General features: G+C 37.9%; 1 protein-coding gene across 2 annotated transcripts; it reads right to left on the bottom strand.

The window, feature by feature from the left end:
* Nucleotides 1-19,080, bottom strand: LOC149933537 (uncharacterized). 2 transcript variants are annotated; one of them, XM_090155749.1, is made up of 9 exons: nt 18,914-19,080; nt 10,666-10,779; nt 7,586-7,677; nt 6,778-6,832; nt 4,626-4,725; nt 4,420-4,544; nt 4,106-4,180; nt 1,807-2,214; nt 1-1,515 (listed from the first exon to the last, which is right to left on the bottom strand). In XM_090155749.1, exons 1-9 carry the CDS (start codon nt 18,914-18,916, stop codon nt 634-636), a joined length of 1,854 nt encoding a protein of 617 aa, XP_090011875.1. In that variant the 5' UTR covers nt 18,917-19,080; the 3' UTR covers nt 1-633. The 2 variants fall into 2 exon arrangements, with proteins under 2 accessions (XP_090011875.1, XP_090011874.1); XM_090155748.1 differs by lacking the exon at nt 18,914-19,080 and adding an exon at nt 18,221-18,712.
* Nucleotides 19,081-27,710: the final 8,630 nt, after the last annotated feature.

Below are 27,710 nucleotides of genomic sequence, written 5' to 3'. Positions count from 1 at the left end.
AATAATATGCCACAATTTTAATTAATTTATAAATGGGACTGCTTAAAAATCCCTCCGATAATCCTTTAAAATACAAAAAAGAACTTCTCATTATAAAATGTTATATTTAAAAAAAGTAAATTTTGGTCTTCGCACATTTAAATTAAACAAGGACCGGATGAGATAATTTTTCTGACATTTATGTTTAAGAAACAAAAAAAAAACAGTGAAAATATATTAAGAAAAATTCGAAATAATGTAGTGCAATATTTAATTTAAAGCACCATACATTTAAGGTCATAACGATAACAGGGATGGGAAAAAATAACACTGCAGTTATATAACACTTAAATTACCAGTAACAAAGCCCAAGAACGAATAATACGGAAAAGCTAGAAAAGGGCTACAGACAACTATAATATTTTACATCTTACACACTACGAGAATAGTTTAGGTAGAAATGGTAAAATGGCACAAAAAGAAAAAGGTTCCCGATATATAGATAAACAAAACCTATCTGATGAGAGTATTAACTAGGTTAAAATAAATTTTATACATGTGAATACCGTATAAGGGGAAAATGGTTACAAAAAACATCGTTATTACACTATCTTAAGTTATATTGAGCATATTTCAAAGTTTTCCTTCACTAATTTACAGAGAGAGTTTCTTAATGGCGAGTATCGGTTCTGAACCGTTCTTGCCGTGGTTTGAAGTATTGTCGCTTCCCGTTAGGGCCAAAGGGGTATGCGGTGGGGTCATAGGAGATGGCATGGAGGAATGACCTCTAATCATGGCTTCGGCGTTCGGGAAATGGTCGCCCTGAACTAGCTTATGATCCTTAGCCGATACATTCATCATGGTAGTAGCCAGGTTGCTCTGAGATAGAGGAGCTGCCGTCACCATCATGGGCGCTGGGTAGGCCATAACAGTCACGCCGTTGACAGACTTGGCCACCAAATGGGGTTGCTGACCGTGCAGGTGCTTGAATGTGCGAGACGAGACGACATCGTTTCCGTTGTTCCCAAAATATCCCCCGTTGTTGTTGTTAGATCCAGCTCCAATATTGTGATCTCGTGGCCTGGAATATCCGGAATTGCCAGAGCCGTTGGAAGACTTTGGAGTAGACGGATGACCGTGGCGATGGCTGTTGTAGCTCCTAATAGGGCTGTTGTAGTTTTTGAGCGGGCTCTTACCGCTTCCTAATGAGCAATTGACTCCGCTGTTCCTCTTATTACCACCGGAATGGTGTTTATTGCTTCCTCCGCCGTAGCTGTTGTTTCCCGATGGCTTGTACCCTCCGGAGATACCGCCGTTGTAGGATGGATTTCTTTCGTGGTGAAAGTAGTTTTGGTTGTTGTTACCGTGCTCGTTGTTGTTGAAGCCGGCTTCGGCGCTTTCCTTCTTGTAGCTAGTGTTGCCATTGTGGCTTCCCGATGTGTAATTGTGGGAAGATGAAGCGTTGTAAAGCTGACTATCATACGGACCATAAACGACGGTGTTACCGGACGCGTTGTAAGGGCTTCTTGTCATAGCCTTTAATAACCAAAAACTCGTTACTCTTTGCAAATCTCATATCTTGGAAGTCTTAAGATTAATTTATTCATACACAACAACACCTCAAACGAACTTAAACCTAGCTCTGACCTGAATTACCATTCTACTCCAGTCTCAACAAATTAGTTTTCGTAATGCTATCTCCGCCGACAGCAGCAAGGGCTCGGCCAAAAAAGTACAAACCCAAAAATATTTTCTAATTGGCCAAGTTTTAATCGACCGAGCGTCATAGTTGTATATGAATGAATTAATGGTCTTAGCACTACTTACCTCCATGTTTCTGCCTGATTCGCCGTCAATATTCAGGTCCGGTGAGGTGGGAGTCAATGGTCCGACAGATCTGTCCGAGGGAAGAGAGCCAGCCAACGCTAATCCGAAACTCGGAACCATAGATATAGTAGCTACGTTGCCATGCTGTATGGAGGTCAAAGGTCCGCCGTTGTAGAGCGTGTAAAATTCTCCGTGACCGCCGATAGGGCTGACGCAAGTGACCGACGACCCTCCGATACCTTCGCAGTTGGCGTCGTTGAGACTGGTAGTGACGCTACTGGTGCAGGATGACGTCCCCGGCTTCGGAGAGGAATTGGGAGATGGGGACGAAGACGTTGATGGTGATAAAGCCGATGCGGGCACTGGAGTCGCGTACAGGTAGTGGGTTGGGATGGCGGCGGCGGGACTCTGAAAGCAAAAGCGTTTTGTGACGACTGATATCGAACTAATTAAGAGGGCAACAAAAAGTGGCGTGGGGAAACCACTAAGCAGAATGTTCTCCTTCAAAAGAAAATCCGTCTGTTCAGTACAACGTCAAATTAACTAACTTCAGGGTCACGGTAGTTTTCCCCTAGCCAATTTTGTGGTCCTTTAAATGACAAGCCAATGGCGACACACATCCATTAACATTCAGGAATCTCTCACCAAACCGTTTGACCAGGTTTCAACCAATGTTAGCATAAACTGTTCTTTGCTCCGATGTAAGTAAGTTTTTCAAAACGAACGCATGCCAAGATTCGTAAACAGATAAGCGGTTTGAGTGGATTGTTAAAATAGTAAGTTTTAGCAAACAAGAAAGTTTTCCGAACGCAAACGTCTAGAAGTTTATTTCTTTTTGGAAATACTCGTTGGAACGACCAAGTTATAAAGAAAACATTGAAAGGGCTTTTTGCTAATTTGCTTTCAAAAGTTTATATCCCTTATGAAAACTGAATTTGACTTGGACTTTTGCGTTCAAGTTTTCGGGGTTGCTAAAACGGTCTATGAACTCCACTCCCCGGTTATTCAAAATAGCATCGAGCAACAATTATTGAGCAAACCCAAGAGGACGTGAAGGTTTAATTTGAAAACCAAACCTTCTTGGAATCGTTGTTGGATCACGGTTTAGAAAAAGTTTCTACTCCAGTAGTCAGAAATTTCGGTCCGTAACGACGTACGACAGATGAGGTGGGACAACCATGAAAGGCTCAGTCATTCCGGCGGGGAACGGACCAGCTCCGTTCAGCGCGGTAGCCTGTACTCCGCAAAATAAACGGGCGGAAGAAATTTTCAAACGGGTTGACTCCACGCAATTTTCACGAAATGGTGACTTTAAAAATATAAGTCTAATTTACTAAAGACTCGTAGTAGCTCCACCTTTTAACGCAGGATTAACACAACCATAGTTTGTTAACGACAAAGTAACTAATAAGAGTCCCCAAGGGTTGAGGCTGACTGTGTAGTATTGATAGAATTAGGAAATTGTCCTTCAGTCCCGATTCAGTGTTCCATAAAAAAAACTATAAAGGGTGTCTACGATTTAAGCATAATCTACCAATCTCAGTTAGCTTTATCATAGCTTCTTTCATATCAGTGTGTTAGATTCCTATCTTCCCCTTGGTAAATGTTTACCGCGTGCCCGTTGCAGAATGGCCATACATTTTTGGTGGACTTCACGGCAAGTCTTTACCTCGTTATCATAGTGAGCGCCTGCAAATAGTCGTGCCGAAGCGAAGGACCGGCTCGTTCATTTGATTTAGACTGCGTAATCGATCACAAGCGGCGTTTATAATTTTTTGGATATGGCGTCAATTCTACGTTAATCTACACATAGCTATCAGTCACAATCTTCCAATTGCCACTCTTATAAACTTAACTGAAACTTATGGCTTCTTACAGCGATAGCAGTAATACACGATCTCTGCTTTGTTGCCACTGCTTGCACACTCCCGCCTGCGATGGCCATAAAGTCGTGCCCTTCCGCTCATTTACGCCAGAGAAGTCATCTTAAAAGGAAATATAACCTCTGTGCCCCCAAAAGTGTTCTAAATATTGGCCGCTCTCTCCTATAACTTTAGGTTGGTTGCGGAGGTAATCAGTCCAATTATTGGGAGTCTTCCTCAAAACCGTGTCAGGGGCTATATTCCCTTTTAAGGGAATAGAACCGCAGGTATTTGGCGTGGAACCCCAACATTTCTGGTTCTAGTTAATAAATTCTTGCTCAAATTGTTAGAGGTATTTCATAAAGAATGCGTTGAGGTTATATTCCCTTAAAGCAACTTTTAGAAATTTCAACCTTCCGTCGTGAAAAAATACTCACAGAAGGAGTCTGATACGAGTACGCCTGATGAGGAACATAAACGGCCTGCGGGTACACCAACGGATAAGAAGAAGCCTACAGAAACATAAGCCATATTTAAATACGTCGTAATTAAGTGTCCAGCATAGTTCAGTGTTGCCACAGTTTATAATACAATTACCCGACTTCCCCAGGTTTTCCCTAACATTTGTAAGCCAAAACGTTACAGCTTTAGTTGAAAATTTCTTCATTTGCAACCAAAATTAAACTTCCAGATCGATTACCAGATTCCCTGACTTTTGAGGTACTGTGGCAACCCCGCGAGTTAACTATACCTGAGGACTGTGGTACTGGTAAAGGCCGTCGGACGTGTTAGTGAAGAAAGCCATTCCGTTGTGGTACGTGTAGGGAACTCCGTTGTGGTAAAGAATGGTCCCGTTTGGAGTTCCTGGTCCGGCTTCTACTCGTTAGAATTGACATAATAGAAATCCAATATTAGGCTTCATTAGGAAGTTCAATTCGGGGTGCTACGTCGTCTTACCACTGAGAGGACTTATTTCACCGTATACCCTGGCAAAAGGCTGTTTCTTAATGGCTGGAGCAATGTTGAGCTTTCTGTCTTTCAGCGATATGTTATCAGCCTATCGACAAAACACGAAATTATTCTTTCTGAGGTTAAAGGGAATATCCACTAAATTTAAATATTTTCAGTTAACAAGCGCTACGATTTGTTTTAAGCCTCCAAGCTTCCGCGCAGGCCCGTAGCCACGGGGGGGGGGGCATTAGGGGGCAATGCCCCCTCAAAAATAAATGTTGCCCCATCAAATGAAAATTTTATTGGCCCCACCTGCCCCCTCAATTTAATCCATTCCCCCTCAAAGAATATTCTCTAACCCTTCATCTTTATTAGTTTTTTAAACTTCTATTCGTAGAAATTTTCCTTTTCGACCACTTGTCTTTGTCTAAGGTTTAGATCGTTATTTATAGGTAACTATTTCTTAATAAAATACAAGTTGTAGAACGGTCTGCTTCAGAAAGCAAGGATTTTTTGTTGAAGACCAAAAACATTTCACCACTTATGTTAATTTTAGAAATTAGGTAACGGAAAATATGTGCCCCCTCACAAAAAGCTACTGCCCCCTTAACGAAATTTTTCTGGCTACGGGTCTGCTTCCGCGAAACCTAAGGGCAGAAATTTTTAAATTACTTTAATCCAAAAGAAATATGGACGTTAATACTACTTTTAATATAAAGAGTATCAACTACCAAGAAGGAAAATAGTAATTTCGTAAATTTATTATCGCAGCTCTACCGGCCGGGCCTTTTGATATCATACTGCGTGATCCCACTCCCCCAACAGTAACCTAAGGGGAAGCCATTTGAGCGGAAAACATTTGGGGGAGGGGGAACAGCACACGCACTGGACGTCACAATATTTACAATATTAAAAATTTAAATCTACATTTATGGAGACATATTTAGAACTGGAGTTTTCAAAAACAGTGCAATGTAAATTAAGTTTCAAAACTTTTAAGTTGATAGATTTAGGGCCCGTTGAAAAAGTCTGCTTTGTTAGAATCGCACATGTTAAATTCTATGGGCTAGCACTTTGGCTAGGGCTTTAGCAACAGGCCCTTAGTTTGTTATATAATTTCAATTTCACATATTATTATACACCAAAACTAATATTTACGGTTATTTACCAGTGGTAAGCACCATATTCGAAAATAGTAGTATTTTTGGAACACTTGTTTGCTGCCAACAGAAAGGGGGCCACAAATCCTTAAGGGAGTATAAAGTAGGAGGTTCGACGGTGGAGCAATGAAATTCATGTTTTAGCCACTAGGAGCGTTGTTGATTTTTTAAACCGCCTAATGGCTATCCCCTGAAACTCATTAAGTACTGCAGTTTCGTCTGCTAGCAGACGCTTTGCGTTTTCTGAAAGCGACTTGGTTAACTAAAAGGGCCAATTTGTGAAGTATGGTGAAATTGGTTTTGAATTTATGCAGTTGGTAAATAGTATGGGAAATATTACATTTTGTTTTGAAGTATTATGGCAAATAAAAGTATAATATTACTACTCTAAGAGTTTTTTACCATATTTTCCACTGACCTAGAAAATAGTGTTCTTATGGTAACACTGCAAGGTAATTTTAGAAAAACACCGCTATCGCCCTTTATTGAAAGGCGCATATCAGCCATTTGGCTGGAATTTGGAAGAGAAAACGGCAAAGAACTAGCACCGTTTAATTACGCGTATAAAATTGAGTTAGAAGTGCTACCAGCTCTCTTCAAGAAATTTTCCCATATTTAATTTATTGAAAAACTAGGCTTAGCTCAAAAGCAGCCATGTCACAAAAGCTAAGACAAGTTTTTAACACACTTTTTAAACATGAAGCTTTCGTTTCATTGTCTTTCACGAGCCTTTTCAAAAATTAATTATAACCACTTAAGCTACAATAGATTTTCTAATAAGCGAATGATATCTGCAAAGCTACGCGGGTTAAGGTAGCGCTAACATTTCACCGTTGGGATTGGACAAAGCCATTCTAAGTTTTATATCCGGCTGAAGTTGGCTAGATCCCAAACATCCGGAGAATGCTCCCCGGGTTTTTTCATCCGACTCGCATTCCGTTAAATCCACTCGCAGAAACAGAATTAAAACGGCCCCTTCCCTGAAGACTAGCATCTACCTCTTTTTGCATCCTTTTCGCTTCCTCCTCCGTTTCGAATGTAACGAATCCATACCTGAAACGGAAAAAAACCAATATCACCAGGCTCGCTACAATATTTTCAAATACAAATTCCGAATTTTCCCTGGAAATTTTTATACAATGTGTCTAGGACCTTTTCCAAGGTCCGTTGATAAAAATACAATTGGACCATATCTAACTTCATACTTCACTTTTATTTACTTCAGCTTATACTTAATTATAAATTTAATTCTTAAGGATGTTTTAGCTAAAACATTTTTACTGCACCACTCGCTTGGCCTATTCCAACTAGGGGCTGAGTAGGATTAAGCCTAAGGGCCCAGGGAGCATTGCCAAAAGGGGCTAATGGAAGCTCAGAGGGGCCCTAACACGGGTCTCGCCCAAGGGTTCAGGTGGTACTATGGTAGGCCTAGTTAGTCCGCCAATGCTGGTTTCACATCATTTTAGCAACTTATTTTTTTAATTACTTCGGCAGTTGTGGTAATCCATTGGACATTGACAACAAATTTGTCAGGCCTGCAAGGAGCACTATCAATGAAGGATATTTATTGGCAATATTTTTTTATCATTTTACGCGTGTTTTAAGGTGAAGGAACAGCGTATTGCTTTAGGTAACTTCCATTGCACATGATTTTTATCATTTTTCCAGATCACTTATTTAATATTAAACACCTCATTTAACGAAATCTTTGAAGGCTGTAAATTCGTTGACCTTTAACATTTGAAGAGAAAAAAATGTCCCCCCTCTCGATCCTACCAAGGTTCGTAGAAAAAAATGATCTCCTACCCTTTCGAGACTCCGGCTCTGTCGGAAATAATTTTGGTGGCTTTGACGTTCCCGTAGTTGGAGAAGAGCGAGTGCAGCTCGGCTTCGGTGGTCTGGAAGACAAAAAGGCCGCAACCAAGATCATTCTTTCATTTCTATTCAAGGAAATTAATTCGGAGTCTACCGCTGACCTAAGCTGAGTGAAAACACTAAATTTGTAGTCCATTTATAGGATTTTATAGGCAAATCATACGAAAATGAAGGATAATTTGGGGAAATTACGGAAAAACATAAGTTTTCAATATTTATTTACTTGTTTAGAGGGAATTTCGTTCATTCATTCGCTGAGCCTAAGTCAAAAATCACCTACACTTCAAACCAGATCTCTACAACCGAGTTTGCTTAATAGTTATTGTAGGGAGCACATCTAACATCAAGGCCTATATCAGTGTTGGTAAAACTATCGCTAATGCTAAACACCAACCCATAAGCCTATTCGGGGTTGTTATGGGTAGGAATTAGAAACATTTTATTTTCGTCTGAAAGTTATTAGTTCAGATGGTCCACTAAGCTTTCTAAGTATCTAAGTAATCCATTTAGGTACCACAAGAATATGGGAGGACCGCGATTCAATACCCGTCCTCGCAAACTTTGTAACGAAAGTTCGTCTGCTTCGATATTTCGAGTAACTCACTCCTGCCATCTATGATAAACCCGCGCTACTACACGACTTTGACATATTATTTATTTAGTAATTGAAAATGGAGCTGACCAAAAAAAGAACTACGCGTAGAAATGTTAAAAAGAAAACGAAATGAAAAGCCATTATTGAAGCAAATACTATTTATTAGAGAAAAACTACCTTCGGAATTATTATTTAATAACAAACTAGTATTAAGATCTTTCAACCCATTGTCGTTAATAAAATTATTTACACCAATTAACGCCAAGGAAGAGAATAAATCCGATTTAAACCCATTTCGGCAGATATTTGCTTTTTCCGCCATTTTAACGAAATGAAAAAAAAAAATTAAAACGCCAGATTCTAACGCTGTGTACGTGGTGTGAAAATTGCAGATGAACTTTCGTTACCAAGTTTGCGAGGACGATACCAGAGGCTAAAGCTATGCTCCTATATTCTTATGGTACATAAATGGATTCTTGATACAATGCAATAAGGTACATTAGACACGGAATAACATTTTCTATTTCACTACTTCAAGTTGATCGTAGGTTCACATCGTAGCTAAGCCCCGACTTTAACAGCCGCCATGACATTATTCTACGTCACTGGTCACGAGTCAAAATACCGCATGATCCTCTTAAACAAAATCTCGTGACCACCATGAGCGTCTTTATGTCATGGCCGACATAACCTCGTTAGCACGGCAACGAAAATAGGCTACACTCACGAGCAGGCTACGAATCACTTATTTCAGGGAAGCACTGGTCTGGTGCTAGCTTAGCTTTTTATGCTGAGACATTTATGGACCTAACCAGGGTTGTCGTAAGAAATGAGAGCTAGATATAAGCAATTTGAACATTTTTTAAATGGTTTTAACCGGATTAAGCCACTGGTTACATCTGGTTTTAACCATTATGGATTTTTAAATTTATAAAAAAGACGGTTTTTTGCCAACCCTAGACCTAACAAAAACCATTAATATAATTACGGAGATATCTCGAAATCCAATAGGCGATAGCATAAAAATAGTTTTAGTCTTAGCTAACTTGTTAAAATGTTCCCGGAAATTCGTCATACCACTGCCAACTTCTATATGGCGCTTCCACGATCGTGGTTAGCCGTGGTCATTGGTCAAAACAAAGAGGCTGCTTAAAAACGTGTTCTTGTCTAAGTCTTTCATTTTTACAATTTTCTAGTCAGACTTAACATCACTATCACAATAATAATAATACTAACGTCCGAGTCGTTGCTAAATTAAGTTTAACAAATTAATATTTTTTTTTATTAAAAAAGTATAAATATTTTAAGTATTGATTTGTTGAATGAATCTTGTTTTTAACGGTAAACTTTAAATAAATTGTATAACCACGTAACTATTTTTAAAGGTTTCTACCGTTTGATGGCGTTGAAATGTTTCCCGAAATAAATTTTACCCAGTACACCTATTCCGCTAGAACCAGCGGTCGAGGGATGGAAGGGTGGAATGTTAAAGAAGTTAAACCCTAGAGCCACCTAGCGACAAACGCTGCTGGATGTTCGTCTGTTAGAAAGAGCTAATTATATAGATTTAACGATTCAAAGTCACGGTTGAAAGGGGCTAATTTCCCAAATCGCTGGTGTAGACGTTTTTTCAACGGATAATGTAGTTATTTGTTCATACTTCGGGATAATGACTTACAAGGAGACTACCCGAGGTGTAACACACCGATTTTGTTCAAACTCGGGGGTTAAGTAGGCCTTAATGAATCATGAAAATTTCCAAAAGGAGAAGTTTCAACGGGCATTAGTTTTGTCATGGCAACTAAAAATGTTTTTGACACCACAAAATGGAAAATTCCTTACCTAAAAAAAACATGGAATTTAGAAAAATTCTAATGGTGCCCCCCCCCCCTACCCCCTTGGAAATTTTTTGAAAATGCAAAAACTAGAAAAAATTTATCAAAATTGACGAAAACAAAATTAAATTTTAATTCCATGATTAGTCTAATATAAAAACCCTGAAATAGTAATTGAGGTTTAAATTTTTTACTTTTCCAATTTGCGGACAACTAAAATAAATTAAGTTAGGAGGGTCACTAGTCAGACTGACAACTAAAAATAAACATCCATAAGTCCAACCCTAGTTAGGGAGTGGTAGGGATTGGATTTTCCCTTTGGTCGCGATTCTTTTAATCGGGAGTGGGAATTTCGGGAATGGTTGGGAATGAAAAATTCCCAAATGGAATGGTACTGTTACTGTTACTGTTCCTGTTACAGTTTTAAACGCGGCAGCTCCGTAATCCGCAATAAGCTGTTCTTTAATTGAGTAAGAGAATGGTTTCCAACAGATTTGGATACGACCCAATTTTCTTAAATTACCCGACAGAGAAGCTTATAATAAGAAGGGAAGAGAATCGGGAGAAAGCGACGGACTTACGTTGGGCGCGATACCTCCGACGAATATCCGGTTGGGGACTGGAGTGCCGAATTTCGGGGCGTTGGCGGCCAAAGGCGAAGAGGACGGAGAGTACTCGGAGCTCGGCGTGGAAGACTACAAAACAAAACAATTCACTCAATAAGCACGTGCTATTCGATTGAAAAGAAACATTATTTCAACAAGCACTATATAAACAGTAACTTGCAGGTCCTGGTTACCGGATCAGGGTTCGTACAAAATTTCCGGAATAACATTTCCGAATTTTCCCTGACCATTAAATGCATGGTTTGGGATAAAATCTTGCAAAATATTTATTACGTACATCTATCATAAATTTATTTGCCCTATTTTTTTGGGTCATTTTCAAATTCCCTTACTTTTTTGGGTCATTTTCAAATTCCCTTACTTTTTTGGGTCATTTTCAAATTCCCTTACTTTATTGGACCATTTTCAAGAAAAGATTCCCTGACCTTTTGGAAAAATTTCAAAATTCCCCGACTTGTCCCTGACAAATTTTGGAAAAATTTCAAAATTCCCCGACTTGTCCCTGACAAATTTTGGAAAAATTTCAAAATTCCCCGACTTGTCCCTGACAAATTTTGAAAACATTTTGAAATTCCCCGACTTGTCCCTGACAAATTTTGAAAACATTTTGAAACTCCCCGACTTGTCCCTGACAAATTTTGAAAACATTTTGAAATTCCCCGACTTGTCCCTGACAAATTTTGAAAACATTTTGAAATTCCCCGACTTGTCCCTGACAAATTTTGAAAACATTTTGAAATTCCCCGACTTGTCCCTGACAAATTTTGAAAACATTTTGAAATTCCCCGACTTGTCCCTGACAAATTTTGAAAACATTTTGAAATTCCCCGACTTGTCCCTGACAAATTTTGAAAACATTTTGAAATTCCCCGACTTGTCCCTGACAAATTTTGAAAACATTTTGAAATTCCCCGACTTGTCCCTGACAAATTTTGAAAACATTTTGAAATTCCCCGACTTGTCCCTGACAAATTTTGAAAACATTTTGAAATTCCCCGACTTGTCCCTGACAAATTTTGAAAACATTTTGAAATTCCCCGACTTGTCCCTGACAAATTTTGAAAACATTTTGAAATTCCCCGACTTGTCCCTGACAAATTTTGAAAACATTTTGAAATTCCCCGACTTGTCCCTGACAAATTTTGAAAACATTTTGAAATTCCCCGACTTGTCCCTGACAAATTTTGAAAACATTTTGAAATTCCCCGACTTGTCCCTGACAAATTTTGAAAACATTTTGAAATTCCCCGACTTGTCCCTGACAAATTTTGAAAACATTTTGAAATTCCTCGACTTGTCCCTGACAAATTTTGAAAACATTTTGAAATTCCTCGACTTGTCCCTGACAAATTTTGAAAACATTTTGAAATTCCCCGACTTGTCCCAGACAAATTTTGAAAACATTTTGAAATTCCCCGACTTTTCGGAAATATTTTCGAATTCCCCGACTTTTCCAGGTTTTGCTGAACTTGTTTTATGTAGCTCATTCGTCACAAAATACGTATAAGTTCAGTTCAGTTTATACTTAAAAACAGGGTGCCCCGTCTTGTGTCCAGGCCTTTTCGTAGAAATGCGTCATCGATACGTCGCAGCAGCAACATCAAACAAGACCAATGTTAATTTAAAAAAGGCCAATTGCTACGACCTATTTTCAAAACACGGAGTTCCTTCAAAATACGCCAGGCATAAAGTAACACGCCAAAACTATTGAAGCAATGCTAATAAGATATAGAAGAGCAATTAGAAGCTGTAGGCGGCTACAAATTATCTAGAAGTTGGAAAGCTATTGCATCAGTTTGAAAATAATATTAGCCTCCATCGCGATCTATGGAAGATTCCGTTGGCAATTAAAACAAATAAAACACCTTACATTTTACTTTTATAAGTAGTAAATGAATTTACTTTAGCAAAATTGTAATTACAACGTATAAAAATGACTTGAATGTTTTTAAAACTATAATAACCAAATTCCATATCAGATAACTATTGTAAAATTGCAACTAAATCACATGCATTTTAAGGCAATTTTAAATGACGTCTTTCCCCGACTTTTACCAATTCTTAAAATTTCCCAACCATTGACGTTTTGGGGTAGTTTGAAATTCTGAACGTTTTGGGCTATTTTCAAATTACCGGGCTTGTCCCTGACCATTTTGCGCTATTTTCAAAATACAAGGCTTGTCCCTGACCATTTTGCGCTATTTTCAAAATACCAGGCTTTTCCCTGACCATTTTGCGCTATTTTCAAAATACCAGGCTTTTCCCTGACCATTTAGCGCTATTTTCAAAATACCAGGCTTTTCCCTGGCCATTTAGCGCTATTTTCAAAATACCAGGCTTTTCCCTGACCATTTTGCGCTATTTTCAAAATACCAGGCTTTTCCCTGACCATTTTGCGCTATTTTCAAAATACCAGGCTTTTCCCTGACCATTTTGCGCTATTTTCAAAATACCAGGCTTTTCCCTGACCATTTTGCGCTATTTTCAAAATACCAGGCTTTTCCCTGACCATTTTGCGCTATTTTCAAAATACCAGGCTTTTCCCTGACCATTTTGCGCTATTTTCAAAATACCAAGCTTTTCCCTGACCATTTTGCGCTATTTTCAAAATACCAAGCTTTTCCCTGACCATTTTGCGCTATTTTCAAAATACCAAGCTTTTCCCTGACCATTTTGCGCTATTTTCAAAATAACCGACTTTTCAAATAAATAATAATCAGCTAGGCTAATACCCAAGGCACCACCTTAGGCTAAGTCATCAAGAGACTTTTAAAGCCATAATTTCAGGTGGCCGGTTTACAATGCGTAGGAGGGTGGTGGCTAGCACTTCATGCCACGCGAGCCAACAGCTCCCTACACTAACTATTATCGTTAACCTCTACAAGAGCACTTGCCGATATAAATTATCGCATTATACTTCGCACAGTAGTGGCAGTAGCGGCGCTAAGGGTGGGCTGAAGTGGGTTTTATCCCCCCTGCATTTCTGCGAGGGACCACATTCATATTAGAAGGGCCACATATTTATAATTCTCTAGAAAAAAATTTATTGCCAAGAAACATTTTTCTGGAAAAAATCTTTCAAAATCAATTTATCTAATAGGTTGAGGGATAATCCTTTGTTGGTTCCCGACGAATTTAGTAAAAAAAGAGAGAAGAGTGCAATTTATACTTTAGTTAAATTTTAAAATTTTGAAATATGTATACGTTATAAGAGACATTTGGGAGGGCAAGCCACAAAAATATAAGGGGCCACTAGAGTTGTAAGGGCCAAAAAATAATTAGCCCCCCTATGAAAACCTTTAGCGCCGCTCCTGAGTAGTGGCTCATTTCAGCCTCAAATCGACCACTCACGCTAGTGTAGGTCAACCGATCAAATATAAACTTTAATAACGAACTATGAATAATATGGTCAAATATGAAATTTTTTAAAACTAGAGCCTTTTGAAAAAGGCAACTTCTTTGTATCTTCAAACATTTCGTTTAATAAATCGAGCTAAATTAAGACTTCACATTTGAGCAACCACAGAGCGTAGGTTAGAGGTCTGGGGCCCACACAGCGTAGGTTAGAGGTCTGGGACGGTTAATCATTAGCCATGTTTAAATTGATTTTTTCGGGGAAAAAATGTAAACAAAGAAATTTACCGGTTAATGTTTCGGAAAATGATTAAAAAACATGTATTATTCGGAAAATTTGAGCTTTTTATCGAAAAAAAAAACGTCGTTTTTCCGATTAATTTTACAAATTTATCAAACAATTAATCGGATAATACAGAAATATAAATTACTTGATCAAAACATTTTACGAATAATTTTGAGAGCTTTATCTATTGAATAAAGTTAAACCATCCCCGACCTCTAGCGTAGGTTTCAAAAATTGTAATAAAAGTTTTCTAAATTGAAAACAGTTTGAATCTGTTTGATGGCGTATATAATCCAGAAAGGAAACTTTGATTTACGATTTTCAGACACTGAAAAATAGCTTTTAATCTAAGTTTTAATGTTAAACAACATTTGCCTAAAATGTTGTGAAAAAGTAAATCTCTTAATTTTAATAAAGCGTGAATAAGTGATTCCAGGTCATGTACCCATCGCCTATCGCTCAAACAACTAAAATCTTAACTTAGGGACTTTGAGCTTAATAAAGAATAAACTTCTCCACCAAAATATATACAGGGTGAACAAAATTAAATTTGTCTATTTAGCATGGGCGTCCATCAAGTTGCTACATTAATGACTAAAAAACACACGAGACATTTGAGTGGACATCTTAGGGGGCTCAAAAATTTAACATTTTAAATACGAAAATTTCGAAACTAGAAATTCTACCCTGTATAAAACCAATCTCCTCATATGGGCGAGAAATAAAAGCCAAAACATATTGCAGTCATCTGCTAGCTGATTAGAAAACGCATCATTTCGTAGGTCGGCGTTTTTCTACCTTTATCTGCCCTGTTTTAAATAAAACAATCGGATGAGCTACGTACCTAAAGAAACTTGGAACTTAAGTTCTCCATTATTTAAGGAAATATAATTAATGCAGACTTTTGAACGAATACAAAAAAAATGGTAAAAGGTTTAATTGTTGCCAACTCGAGATCGATATTACCACTTGCGCTGACGAACGGAACACATTACCAGAGGTGTAGGCGGAACTTGTAGGATTGTAGCCTGCACCTTCTAGAAGTTCCCCCTACACGTTTCTTGGTGCTGGCTTATAGGCCCGGCGTTACAAGATATGAAATAGGGGCCCAAAAATAGTTTTACACTGAAAGAGGGGCCCCCGGAAAGCACTGTGAAGCGCGGGGCCCTTGGCAGTCGCCTCGCTTGCCTTGCCCTAACGCCGCCCAGTGGCTTAACCTCTTATTTCAGATTTCTGCAGCGCACCACTAACCGAGCTTAAATTTACAAATTTGGGAATTTTCATACTTTCACATTATTAACCCTACAATAGGGTATTTGAAATGACACCGCGCTTTTGTCGACTCAAGAAATATAACGACTTACGTCGCGTTCACACTAGACACTTTGGAACCGTTTTTAAACTATACTATTAGCCATACGATAAAAACACTCGACAGCAAAATTTTACTATTTGATCTTTCGAAACTGGTTTAAAACGGTTCCAAAGTGTCTAGTGTGAACGCGGCTGTATTGGCCAGATTTTTGCTTCTTCAACCGATTAAAAATTGCCGACTTTTAATTAACGCAGGCGCCTAGAGTCTTTCAAAATAAAGGTAAGGTTTCGATTCAACATTATTTAAGTTGATAACAATTAAAATATAAATCGGTAGAACCAAGGTTTATTATCAATTTTTGATCATCAAAGGCAGGGGCGGACCGTTAACTTTGAGGGCCGTGGACTAACAATGTTTGGGGTCTACCAAACTCATTCGCCATATTGTAAAAAATGTATCTATTTACCCCTTTTTCATTTATAATTTAATTTTTTTTATATAATTAAAGTCTACCTGCACCCAAAAATTAAAATTTAATATTTTATTAGATTATGTATAGTTGTCAACACTGTCAAAATTTCATATTAAAATATTAATTATTTTATAAGTTATTAAAAATAGAAAATGTTAATTTTAGCAAACTTCCGCTTTCAATTGACCCGAAAACACGAAATCTTGAATGTATGACGTAGATGAATCCAAACAAAATATATTTTACTCAAACCGCCAAATTGGCTAGATCATGTTTACGTATGGCAGCGTTCGGCTACACCCTAGAAATTAAAAAGCCAAATTTCCAGGACAAGTTATGTCGCGTTGTACGATGATAACATACTAAACATTAAGAAATAGAGGGCTCTGATTACTGTATCATGGTTTTAAATACCAGTGGATGAAACCTTGGAGGAATAAAACAAGTATACAGGAGTTGCGGAGAGCTGCGAAATCGGTTTGTCAGTGACCGTGATCTCGCGCGATTCGGAGGGGTTCAAACGCGACTAGCGCCAACTGCATTCGGGATTTTGCAACTATTCTCATTTTATAGCATTGTTTTCGCGTCGTCTGGTTTGTTTTATTCCGCGAAACAAATACGAGTCATTTTGGAAAAAGGCGCAAAGAATTTAGAAATGTTTCAAAACAAACCAGACGACGTGAAAACAATGCTATAAAATGAGAATAGTTGCAAAATTCCGTATGCAGTTGGCGCTAGTCGCGTTTGAACCCCTCCGTCTCGCACGAGTTCACGGTCACTGACGAAACCGATTTCGCAGCTCTCCGCAACTCCTGTATACTTGTTTTATTCCTCCAAGATGAAACTATCTTTACCCCACCTGTATGAAAGAAACATTTCTACCAGGGAATAATTATTTTAATAATAATAATTATAGTTTGGCATTACCCAAACATTAGAAAACCCCTATTCACACGACGCAACCATTTTGGCCAACATTTTAGTGAATGCAGTTTTTGACTCAAGTAGCATTTTCGCTCGCACGCTCTACGAAAAGTTACTAGCAATACTTAAAAACATATCAACTACAAAAATATGTTAATTTTCATTAATACCGGTATTTAACATTAACATTATCGTGAAGTTTTGGGTAATAAAAGTGATGTGTAAGAAAGATAATTGTTTAACTATTTGGATCTAATTAAGCCTCGGTCAGAAAAACGGATAAGACGGAAAAGAGCGTGTGACCAACACGTTATTCATTTACATTGAGTAGCTTTGTTTGCTACCCGTGTTTGCAAAAATGTTGGCTCGTATGAATATTATTATAATTCATTTTATATTAAGTGATATTTGTCTTAATATATTTAGAAGGTTACTAAAAGCGTTAATAGAATAATAACACTTCGCAGCTTTAGCCATGACTGCTATGTTGGTTTACAGTTTTTAATCTAAACGATATTAGTGGGCTGAATTTCTATGGTGTCATCATTGAATTGGGAATAATACTGCTAGAATTACAATTACGATTTCGGTTGCCATGGTTACGCGGGACCTGTAGAGTTGGGTGTCATAATGCCAAGCCCCTATTGTAAGCTATACCTGATTTAAATAAAAACATTTAAAAATGTTGGTTTGTCGCCATCATTTATGTACGAATGTAATTTGTAGTACCAGAGCTCGCGTGAAGGTGAGGCAAGCGTCAGACCCGGAAATGCCAGTCCCAATGATTTGTAAATAGAGTTGCATATCCTTACGACTGAATTGATTTTCAGGCGCATTTCCTTCAACCGTTTCTTAAAACATTTATATTATTATCATTCATATAACTGGCGTCATTCCAAATATTTGTAAAAAACTTCTCTTAGCACTTATTTTTTTAAATAAAAATCTGCTTATTATCATTAACATTTAGCGTCAATTTCCCCAAAGAATCCGCTATCAAGTTGTACACAAATTACAGCATAGGCCTTGCACTACCGTTCACCTTGTTAGGCTAGTGTAGATTAAAATCAATTATTTATTTGACGTTACCAATTATCGTTAAGTACTCTGTAGCTACATACATCAATAGGTTTACGATACATAAATACGTCGTACTCACCACTTCTGATGCCATTTCATACAACCCGCACAAAACTAAAGGAACTACCTGTAGTTCAAACTTAGCGATACTTTCAGAAAATTATCCCTTTGATACGCAATCAAACTATATTCGTAGTGTCACAACACGAAATCGACGCAAAAGTCATATTCTGCAATTTGGCCAATATAGCTGGCTACGCGAAAGCGGGAAAATAAGAAACAGACGAAATCCCCCGAACGTAATCCTCAGCCGCAGCAAGACGCCATTCGCCGTTGGTTCGGCGGACTCTAAAAGTTAACCTCTTTCGCATTAAAATCGAAATAGCTAATCTAGGAAGTCGGCTTTACGTTAAAAACTCTTTTATTTCCCTGCGACAACAGGCTACGTTGCCGGCACCCTCGGCTAGCTTACAGTCTCGCTTGAAAATTCTCCGCGGGGCTATTTTTAAAAGACAACCACGGCCGTCTTTTTGGCACAAGATCCAGAAATGCAAGCCCTCTTTCCGAGTATACTTTAAACTCTCATGTTTTAGCACAATAGGACTGACAAATTATACGTGAAGGGGGAGGGGGTAACCGGGGTATAAATGACTAAAAACAATTGTTCCTGTTTAAAAAAAAGCGGGGGAAAAGAGTAAAAATACGCTTTAAATCTAGGCGCCGTGCTCTAAAAGTACCAAGAAACTACTTTATTCAAACGTATTTTGCTCACCATTTGGGAGTGTTGAAAGGTAGCGAGGCTAACGTGGACCTTAATTTAATATTAGTGAAATAATGTTAACAACGGAATGACAAAATTTTTAACTAAAACAAATTCGATATCAGGTTTACATGGTACCCAGTATGATCGTCTAAACGGCTCTACTAAAAAGTAAAACTCCGGGACAACATCGTATACAATGGCAATAAAAAAAACCCGGATGAAACGCAGATAATTTCCCTAAAAAATATCCCATAAATTTATACAATGTAGGTACAAAAACGATTTACGACTCATAGCTGGTTGGACTATTGTAGCGCCATCTGTTAATATAATCGTAGGGGATAGATAGTAAAATAATTTTGAAACAGCGCCATATTTATAGAAATTGAAGTGAATCATAAATATAATGAAGAAAGGTAGAACCACAATTTACTGTTGGTTAATACAGATTTCTGTGGGTACCATAGACTAAGATAAAAAACATCCCAAACGCTCTCCGGTCTCCACCGCCTTAGGGTGGCACACCCAGCGGATTTTTGAGAAAGGTCTGATTTGTACGTTGAGAAGTTCTGGGTTGTTTTAAGGTTTCTTAATAAGGGTTAGGATTTGAAAATTTCGAAAACAGTTGTGCCAAAGAATTGTACTGATATTTTCACGAGTTTTAAGCATATAAATCAGAGAAGTAACTACAATAATTTTTATTTCGTTGCCCATCAATTAGCCCTTAAGTTAACATAGAGCCACGTATCGTCCAACGTGAGAAGTTCATAAATTGCTGAATTTTCGATTGCTAATAAAGTGACAAGTCACAAAGCGTGTGCTAGCCGCTACGTGGTTCAATATAATCTGGAAAAACTAATTATAGCCATAGATTTGGATTAAGATTTTCGTTTTGGAATACGACCGCAACTCCCTCACCGACGCGCCTGGGAACTATATAAAAAAAATACCATAGCAAAATGGCAGACACAAGCTTCTATGATTTCTATGACTACCGCATTTTATCTGACTTACTATATTATTTTTAATATATTTTAACTTAACTCAAGGTACCCCGAATCAAATCCATTATGCTTCAAATAACATAGTCCTAACGGCTTAAAATCTGTGATAGCGTAAAATTTATGCTTGCGAAGTACTTGCTAATTTATCCTTTGGTTCACCACAGTGTATTTCAACTTACAAATCTTGCCAGCGGGATGTCCTTACAGAAAGGAATAAGAGTGCGTGATTTTTGTAAATTTGAGGGTAAAATATAGCGATATCATCTTTATTATAAAAAGAGAAGCTCTGTCGCCAAAAACCACGATCGTCGGCTTGTACTCCTTCCAACATTTTTTAAGCGGGCTACAGGCATAACTTGAAAACCTATATGTCTGCGACTAAAATGTTGTTAATTTATCTTTACTCTTCTTAAAAACCTCGCTTTAAGGTAGCACCATTGAGTTGGGAATAATACTATCTAGAGCCCCAGTTCAAATTTTCCCCATAGGCTTTAACACAGCATTAGTGAAGATAGGAACGAAAATCATGGGAGGGTTATCAACTACGACAAAAGCCACCTATGAGCGGAAAATGCAACTATTTAAATGAAAAATTCTTCGATGGCCCCTGCCGCCACCTATTAGCGACTTTGTGAACTATTATAATTTAAATCTAAAAAAAAACAATGAAGTTTCTTGGTAAATCATATTTCATTTTGAAATAATTAATAAAAGATTAAATTTCACTAAAACAAAATAAATTATGTAAAAAATGAATACAAATAAATTATAATGAATATAAATAAATAATGATTATAAATAAATAATAATGAATATAAATAAATAAATAATGATTATAAATAAGTAAATAATGATTATAAATAAATAAATAATGAATATAAATAAATAAATGATGAATATAAATAAATAAATAATGAATATAAATAAATAAATAAATAATGAATATAAATAAATAAATAATGAATATAAATAATAAAGAATATACACTAACTATTACTGTTAACCTCAGCAAGTTTTTATGGGAAGGGGAAACCGAAGATCTCGGGGGAAAACCCCTTTAACCAGTGGGGAGAGAACTTACTAACTTTACGCAGAAGGAGTGGTTCCGAATTTTCACCGAAGGCCACTAGCTGGGATCGAACATGACTCTTCTTGCTGCGAGGCGAAAGTGCTAACCACTCCGCCCCCCCTCTTTCTACTGTACATTTCTGTAAAAAGTTATCTAAGTATTGGTCTAATAATTTATTTTCTTCTTAAATAGTACCATGCCAGCTCTAAAATTTGTATTTAAGAAAAGTGAAGGTGTTGCGGTGTTTGTGAGCATTTTAAAGTGGTGTTTTTCCTGAAGTCTTCCTCTGTAAAATGTCACCGCAAACTGCATCTGTTGCGTTTGGAACCCAGTCTGATCTTCCAATGGCTTTGAGCCATTTTTGCAACAAAGGATTCACTTTACCTGGAAACCTTATTGCAATTTTGAATAATTTAGAATAAAAATGTCTTCTATTTTTTTTTGGAATATTAGTGCTGCTCCTACTTATGCCAAGAAACTTTTTTGTTTCTGCCATTATTTTCGCAAGACGAAACTGCGCATTTCCTACCCATTATGCTTAAAATTTCACTCAAAATCTATGAAAAAATAGTAAAGAACTCACAAAAGAAACCTTTATTGTGTGAATAAAGAGTTTTCAGATATACATGACTTTAATTTAAAAAAACGCGTTTCCAAAATTTTTCTTAAAAACGCGTCGCTTTCCCTCTTCAATTCAAAAGTTAAAATTATAATAGCTCACAAAGTCGCTAATAGGTGGCGGCAGGGGCCATCGAAGAATTTTTCATTTAAATAGTTGAATTTTTCGCTCATAGGTGGCTTTTGTCGTAGTTGATAACCCTCCCATGATTTTCGTTCCTATCTTCACTAATGCTGTGTTAAAGCCTATGGGGAAAATTTGAACAGGGTCTCTAGATAGTATTATTCCCAACTCAATGGGTAGCACCTGTGATCTATCGTCGTCTGCTATTGTCAAATAAGAGAAAAATGCCTAAATTTATTTCGACATCTCCATTCAAGATCGAGAGGGATGTTAATCACCATCTCGCTCTCGAAGCTTACAGAATAGCCTCCCTGGACTCTATTTGGCTTGGTTACTTCGGAGGAAACGCTAAAGACCGTAAAATTATAATAAAACGCAATTTCTAAAATTTATAGCGTCTATAATTTCATACGTCATAACTCTTTAACACGCCATAAGAGGGTATAGCGGTAGCTTTCGGTCGATTGATCACTTCAGGTGTGGCGATATTTACCTAGCGTTTCGAAATTTTTAAATGTCGTTATTATTATTCATCCCAAGCGACCGTTTGTGAAAACTTGCAAGTGTACATTTGTGAAGCAGACGCTATTTTAACATGGTTTCTATACATTTTTCGTGGTATTCACCTTGAATATTTATGGCAACCCTGCTTTCTAATCGTTGAAAAACAAGGTTGCCATCCATTTTCGAAGTGAAATATTAAATTATTTGGCATGAAAAATGCATAGCAAATAGCAACCCAATAGGTGTTTCTATAAAATAGGGCAGGTCATGTGATAATGTTCTGTCTACGTCACTTAGCTGTAGTTTGCGAGACCCTTCGCAAACTGAAACCCGCGTGAAAGTAAAGCACTTAAATAACTTGCCCTCATGACACAGATAAAAACATTTTATGCTTCTAATTTTTTATTGTTTTATTGTATAGAAACACCTATTAAAATAGACCAATTCGCGACCGCAACGAGTCTAGGTAGCGCAACGGCGCTAACTTCTCCGAGGTAGTGCCTATGATCTAGTGTCTGCTACAGACAAATTAAAAAGTCATAAGAACGTTTTTTTCTTAAATAAACTTATCAGAATATTAGCAAAGGATTAAAAAATTATAGTAAAATGCAAGTATCATTATTTATAAAGTCAATTTTAAGAATAATGATGAGAAAAAACTAATAGCGTCAGCTTTAGCCACTACCTTTCTAGGTTTCAATGGCGAACCTAAGGGGACGTAGCGATAGGTTTCGATCGCGAATAATAGTTCTTGAAATGGCTACGATAATTTATTCTCTTAAATGCTTCCTAGCAAATAAGGTCTTCGATAAAATCTCCGTCGAAGTAGCATATTCGTTACCGAAACCCCCCTAGGTGGAGCTGCAGTTCCGTCGTTTTCTCGTCACCTACCAATTTCACACTAGGTTGGTAGTACCAACCTAGTGTGAAATTCAGCTGTCTGCTCATTCAAAAGTATCTCTGTACAACGGCTTAAAGGTTTTTTGTATTAAAAAGGCCACGGTGTGGGACAGTTCAGTCCTTTGAGGGCTTCTAACTCGGTCACATCATTAGTGACGAAAGTTTTCTGCTTATATCTCTATAGACGCTTCAATAAAACATCATTCGGGAAATCGCCAAGAAGTAATATTTCCGAAAGCCAGGACCTGCAAGGTACTGTTTATATAGTGCTTGTTGAAATAATGAAAACTTTTCACCTGTTCGGTATGAAAAAAGTGTTTCCTTTTAACCAGGCAGCTTTTTTTGACATATTAAAGCTTAACAAAAACACGACGTTCTGTTTCCATTATTTCAACAAGTACTATATAAACAGTAATTACGATTTCCATCAAGATGTTTTATTGAAGCGTTTATTCTCTACAATCTCAAATCTAAATTCCTTCCACAGATAAAATAAAGTTTGTTAATACGCTACATTTTATTGGTTTTACCCACCGTCGATTGAGCGTAGTATATCGTGACCGAAAGCTATTGCTACGCCCCCTTTATGGTTGCCATCCAAAACTAGATAGGTAGCGCAATTGCGCGGTGGTTATGACTGATGAATTAGAAGCTATAAAAGGTTAATATTTGCATTTTACTATAATTTTACGCTCTTTTGGGTACTTTCATGGTAACCCACAGCAACTACGACGCCCAGATTTAGGCATTTGTGTCTAATTTGAAAAAAGCAGACGAGGGATCATAGTCGCTACCTCGGAAGAGCGTGGCGCTGCAGCGCCATCTTAAGTCGTTTCGGCCGCTAATAGAGAACTAATTATTTATTTCTATGATCCTGACTGATCATATGTACGATCTCAGATCTAGTTGTTAAATAAGTGTTCGGCCGTATCGAAACGTATTACAGCTAGACTATACAGGGTGTTTTTTTTGCTAGAAAAAGTTTTTTTTTAAACTATGTTTTCTAGAAAGTTTTTAGTGTACGTTATACATGCCGGGGGTCACTCGCTGACAAAATTTCATCGATTTAGGAAATTATTTTTGGTACAATATTATATTATTAATTTTTGACAACTTTTTTAATACAGGTGCTACGCCACTGAATTCACAATGATCAATTCATATTTAGAAAGTGTAATTGTTGTCTCTCTACGACCAACGGTTGAGGAAATATCGCCTTTATAAATATTTTCTGATTTCACGAAACCCAAATATGCAAAAATAACCATCATCGTCACACAAGCCTAACAACGCCCGTGGTTGAACAGCAATCAAAATTGATTATAGTAGGTGCTGCCGTGTTTGTAACTTACGAGAATGAAAGTGACCGACCAATCGATTGACAACACAGAGAAAACACTACGAGCTCTTAAATTTACCCCAGGCATAACATGAAATTAAGAAATCTAACTACGCCACCTCAGGAAGTCTACCAGCAGAATAGTCAATTATAACAAAAACAGTTCTTCGAACTGAAAAAACAGTTAAGAGCTCGTTAGAGGTACGGCCTTAAAGGGACATATATTATTTTTTATTGTTGATTAATTTGTCAAATTAATTGAAATAGTATTAAAAAATACTCCTGTGAACAACAGAATGACGTCATTCTGCTTTCAAATCACAGTCCACTGCTCCTCCAATTTTTAACACAAAATCTTTGGTAAAATTTTTCCCACAAAGGTATCCATATTTATATTTATTTTCTTCACTACTCATTTAACATTAAAATTTTAAAATTTATTATTAATAGTTTATTAGTTATTTATTGCAGCAATCTGCTTAGGTCGAAATCCGGCATTAACCTATATGGAAAATCAGCGATGCTTGAACGTCTACATGAATATGTGGCAGATCTTGAGGCAGAATTATTGGATCGCCCTTCAAGCTCTGAGAATACCGAAACTGCAAACCACAAAGAGGCCCTATACAGTCACCCTGACCGATTAAACGATTTCTTTCTTTTTGCCGAAATCAAATCTGCAGTAAAACGACTCAAGAGAGGCTATGCAGCTGGCACGGATGGGCTCCAGGCTGAGTGTATCTTGGAGCTTGGTCCTTTGGCGCTTCATTGTCTTCTATTCATTTACAATGAAATTAAGGAGAGTGGGAATATTCCGGATAACTGGAAAGAATGTAGGGTTAGCCTCATCCATAAAGGGAAAGGAAAGCCAGAGGATGACCTTGGATCCTATAGACCTATTGCTGTAACCTCTATCATGTATAAGCTTTATGCTATGTTGTGGAAGGAACGCATCTATACATTCACCGAAGTTAATGGTTTCCTTAATGAGGCCCAATATGGCTTCCGCCATGGCCCACGAATAGCAGACAACCTCTTTATCCTGACCCAGCTCATTGAGATGTACCAAACCCAGAATCGCCCCCTTTACTGTGGTTTTTTGGATTTACAGAAGGCTTACGACAGCGTCCGGTTGCCCCAGCTATGGGAGGTACTTGAAGAAATAGCAATCAGTCAGAAAGCAATATGTTGCCTAAAGAGCCTCTACACTATGAATACTAATATCTGTAGTGTTCAGGGAATTACTACCTCTCCAATCCCTACGTCGGTGGGCTTACGGCAGGGATGTCCACTTTCTCCTGTTCTTTTTACTGTCTACATCAACTCCCTAGCGGATTGTCTAGAACATTCTACTCATGGTGCAAATATCACCGGTACATCAGATCTCCGACTACCTTGCCTACTGTTCGCGGATGATGTACTCCTTTTAGCAGACACTTCAACTGGATTGTAAGGCCTCCTGGATATCTGCACATATTTTGCTGCAGCTCGCGGATTAAGATTTGGCAGTGATAAATCCAAAATACTGATTTTTGGCTTGGGAGAGCGCGATGGCCCTTCCAAATTGATATTGTTACGGATTACAAGTACCTTGGAGTTGAGTTTTCCACGACAGGAAAAAATTACTCCCTTTTATACGAACAGCAGGTGGTCTCGAAGGCCAACAAATTACGATGGGCTGTAAAGCATCTTTCTGAGAACTCTTATAACAAGTATACTGTTGGCAGAACCTTGTGGAAGGCAGTTGCAGTGCCCGCTCTTACTTATGCCAATGAGGTTCTGGCCGTGTCACCTTCAACCCTAGCCGCCCTTGACTATGCTCAAAGAGAAGCTGGACGCAGTGCTCTATCAGCGGGGCCATTTACAGCTAACGCTGCAATCAAGGGTGAACTTGGTTGGAGTACCATGCAGGAACGAGAAGCCGCCAGCAAACTGAAGTATGTGGGCCGTTTACAATTAATGCCAAAATCAATGCTTCCTGGAGTAGTATTCAGATCCGTCAGACAAGCAGGCCTTAGAACAAGTTTTATAAGGAGATTTGAACAGCTGGATAAAATCTATGGCATAGGTACGAAAAGAGGAGCCTCGTCAACTGAACAACAATGGTCCTCAGTGGTCGCAGGGGAGGTACGGATGGCAGCGGAGACACTATGGAAGAATGAATTGAGCGAGAAACGTAGTCTGGACATTTATAAAACCAAACCCCTCCCGGCAGTCGAATCATTTTATGACGGATCATGGTATAGTGGTCTTTTATTTGACGCGCGATCTGGAGCTCTCCTGACTGGCCAGCGACAGTCCCAGCTTACTGGGTTATCCCCGGCCTGTAAATTGTGTAACCACGCGGTGGAAGATTTAAGGCATGTGCTACTGGTGTGCCCGGCTCTCGATGATGAAATGTCTATATCTACGTGGCGTCGTGCTAATCTGCTAACCCCTTTGGACAAACTATTAGGTTTTAATGACTCTACTGTTGACATGGATTGTGTTAAAACCATTCTAGGTAAACGGAAACGTGCTAAAGATCAGTGGCGCCATGTAAACTGTTAACTCAAAATGGTCAAGAAAGAAAAGATAACTTATCTTCAGACTATACTCTAAATCAAAAAGTTTTTCTTTTTATTGTTTGTATTTCTTATATGCCATATCCTTTTCTGCTTTAATTTTATTTTTAGTTTTTCACTTTTTAACACTTATGAAATAAGCCTTTGATGATATATTATATGATATCTGTGATAATATGTGATACGATGCATTATGTGATATATGCCAAATAGACCGCGCTCCCTCAGGTTTGGTGAGCCGCCCTGTTGCAAAAGGGTTGTAATATTTTTTACAGGTCAATAAAGAAATCTTGAATCTTGAATCTTGATTTATACAGGGTGTTTCAAAACGTTATGCAAAAATTTTAAGGAGTTGTAGGAGTTGAGAAGTATGCCTGTTTTTTCCCCATTTTCCTACGATGAGTTAAAAGAGCGCCAGAGAGCTTCAAAGTGTGACCTACTAGCCCCTGGAAGTAGGCTGCAACAAGCGCAAAAACAAGCAGCAGGGAAATGCGAACATTAAGGTTTGGGTTCGTGTGATAGGTAAAAAAGGACTTTGTAAACAAATCGAGGTAACCAGCGTAAAAAAGGAAACCTAAACATTATTTAAAGTCCGTGCTGCTTGTTGCAGCCTACTTCCAGGGGCTAGTTTAATGATATGCTATGCAAACCATTAAAGGTTACTACAGTAAAGTAAAAAAAAAC

This window comes from Leiobunum rupestre, chromosome 8 (genome assembly GCF_980474605.1).
Source record: "Leiobunum rupestre chromosome 8, qqLeiRupe1.1.hap1, whole genome shotgun sequence".
Taxonomy (NCBI): Eukaryota; Metazoa; Arthropoda; class Arachnida; order Opiliones; family Sclerosomatidae; genus Leiobunum; species Leiobunum rupestre.
The sequence above is the reverse complement of the archived record's forward strand: the minus strand, read 5'-3'. Positions and strand labels throughout refer to the sequence as shown.

What these genes read in the sequence shown, in the direction of transcription:
- LOC149933537 (XM_090155748.1), bottom strand. An exon ending in CGAAAAGGATGCAAAAAGAG is followed by an intron (nt 4,726 to 6,777) that starts GTAGATGCTAGT and finishes TTTTGTCGATAG; the next exon opens with GCTGATAACATATCGCTGAA. An exon ending in ACTCGTATCAGACTCCTTCT is followed by an intron (nt 2,215 to 4,105) that starts GTGAGTATTTTT and finishes TTTTGCTTTCAG; the next exon opens with AGTCCCGCCGCCGCCATCCC.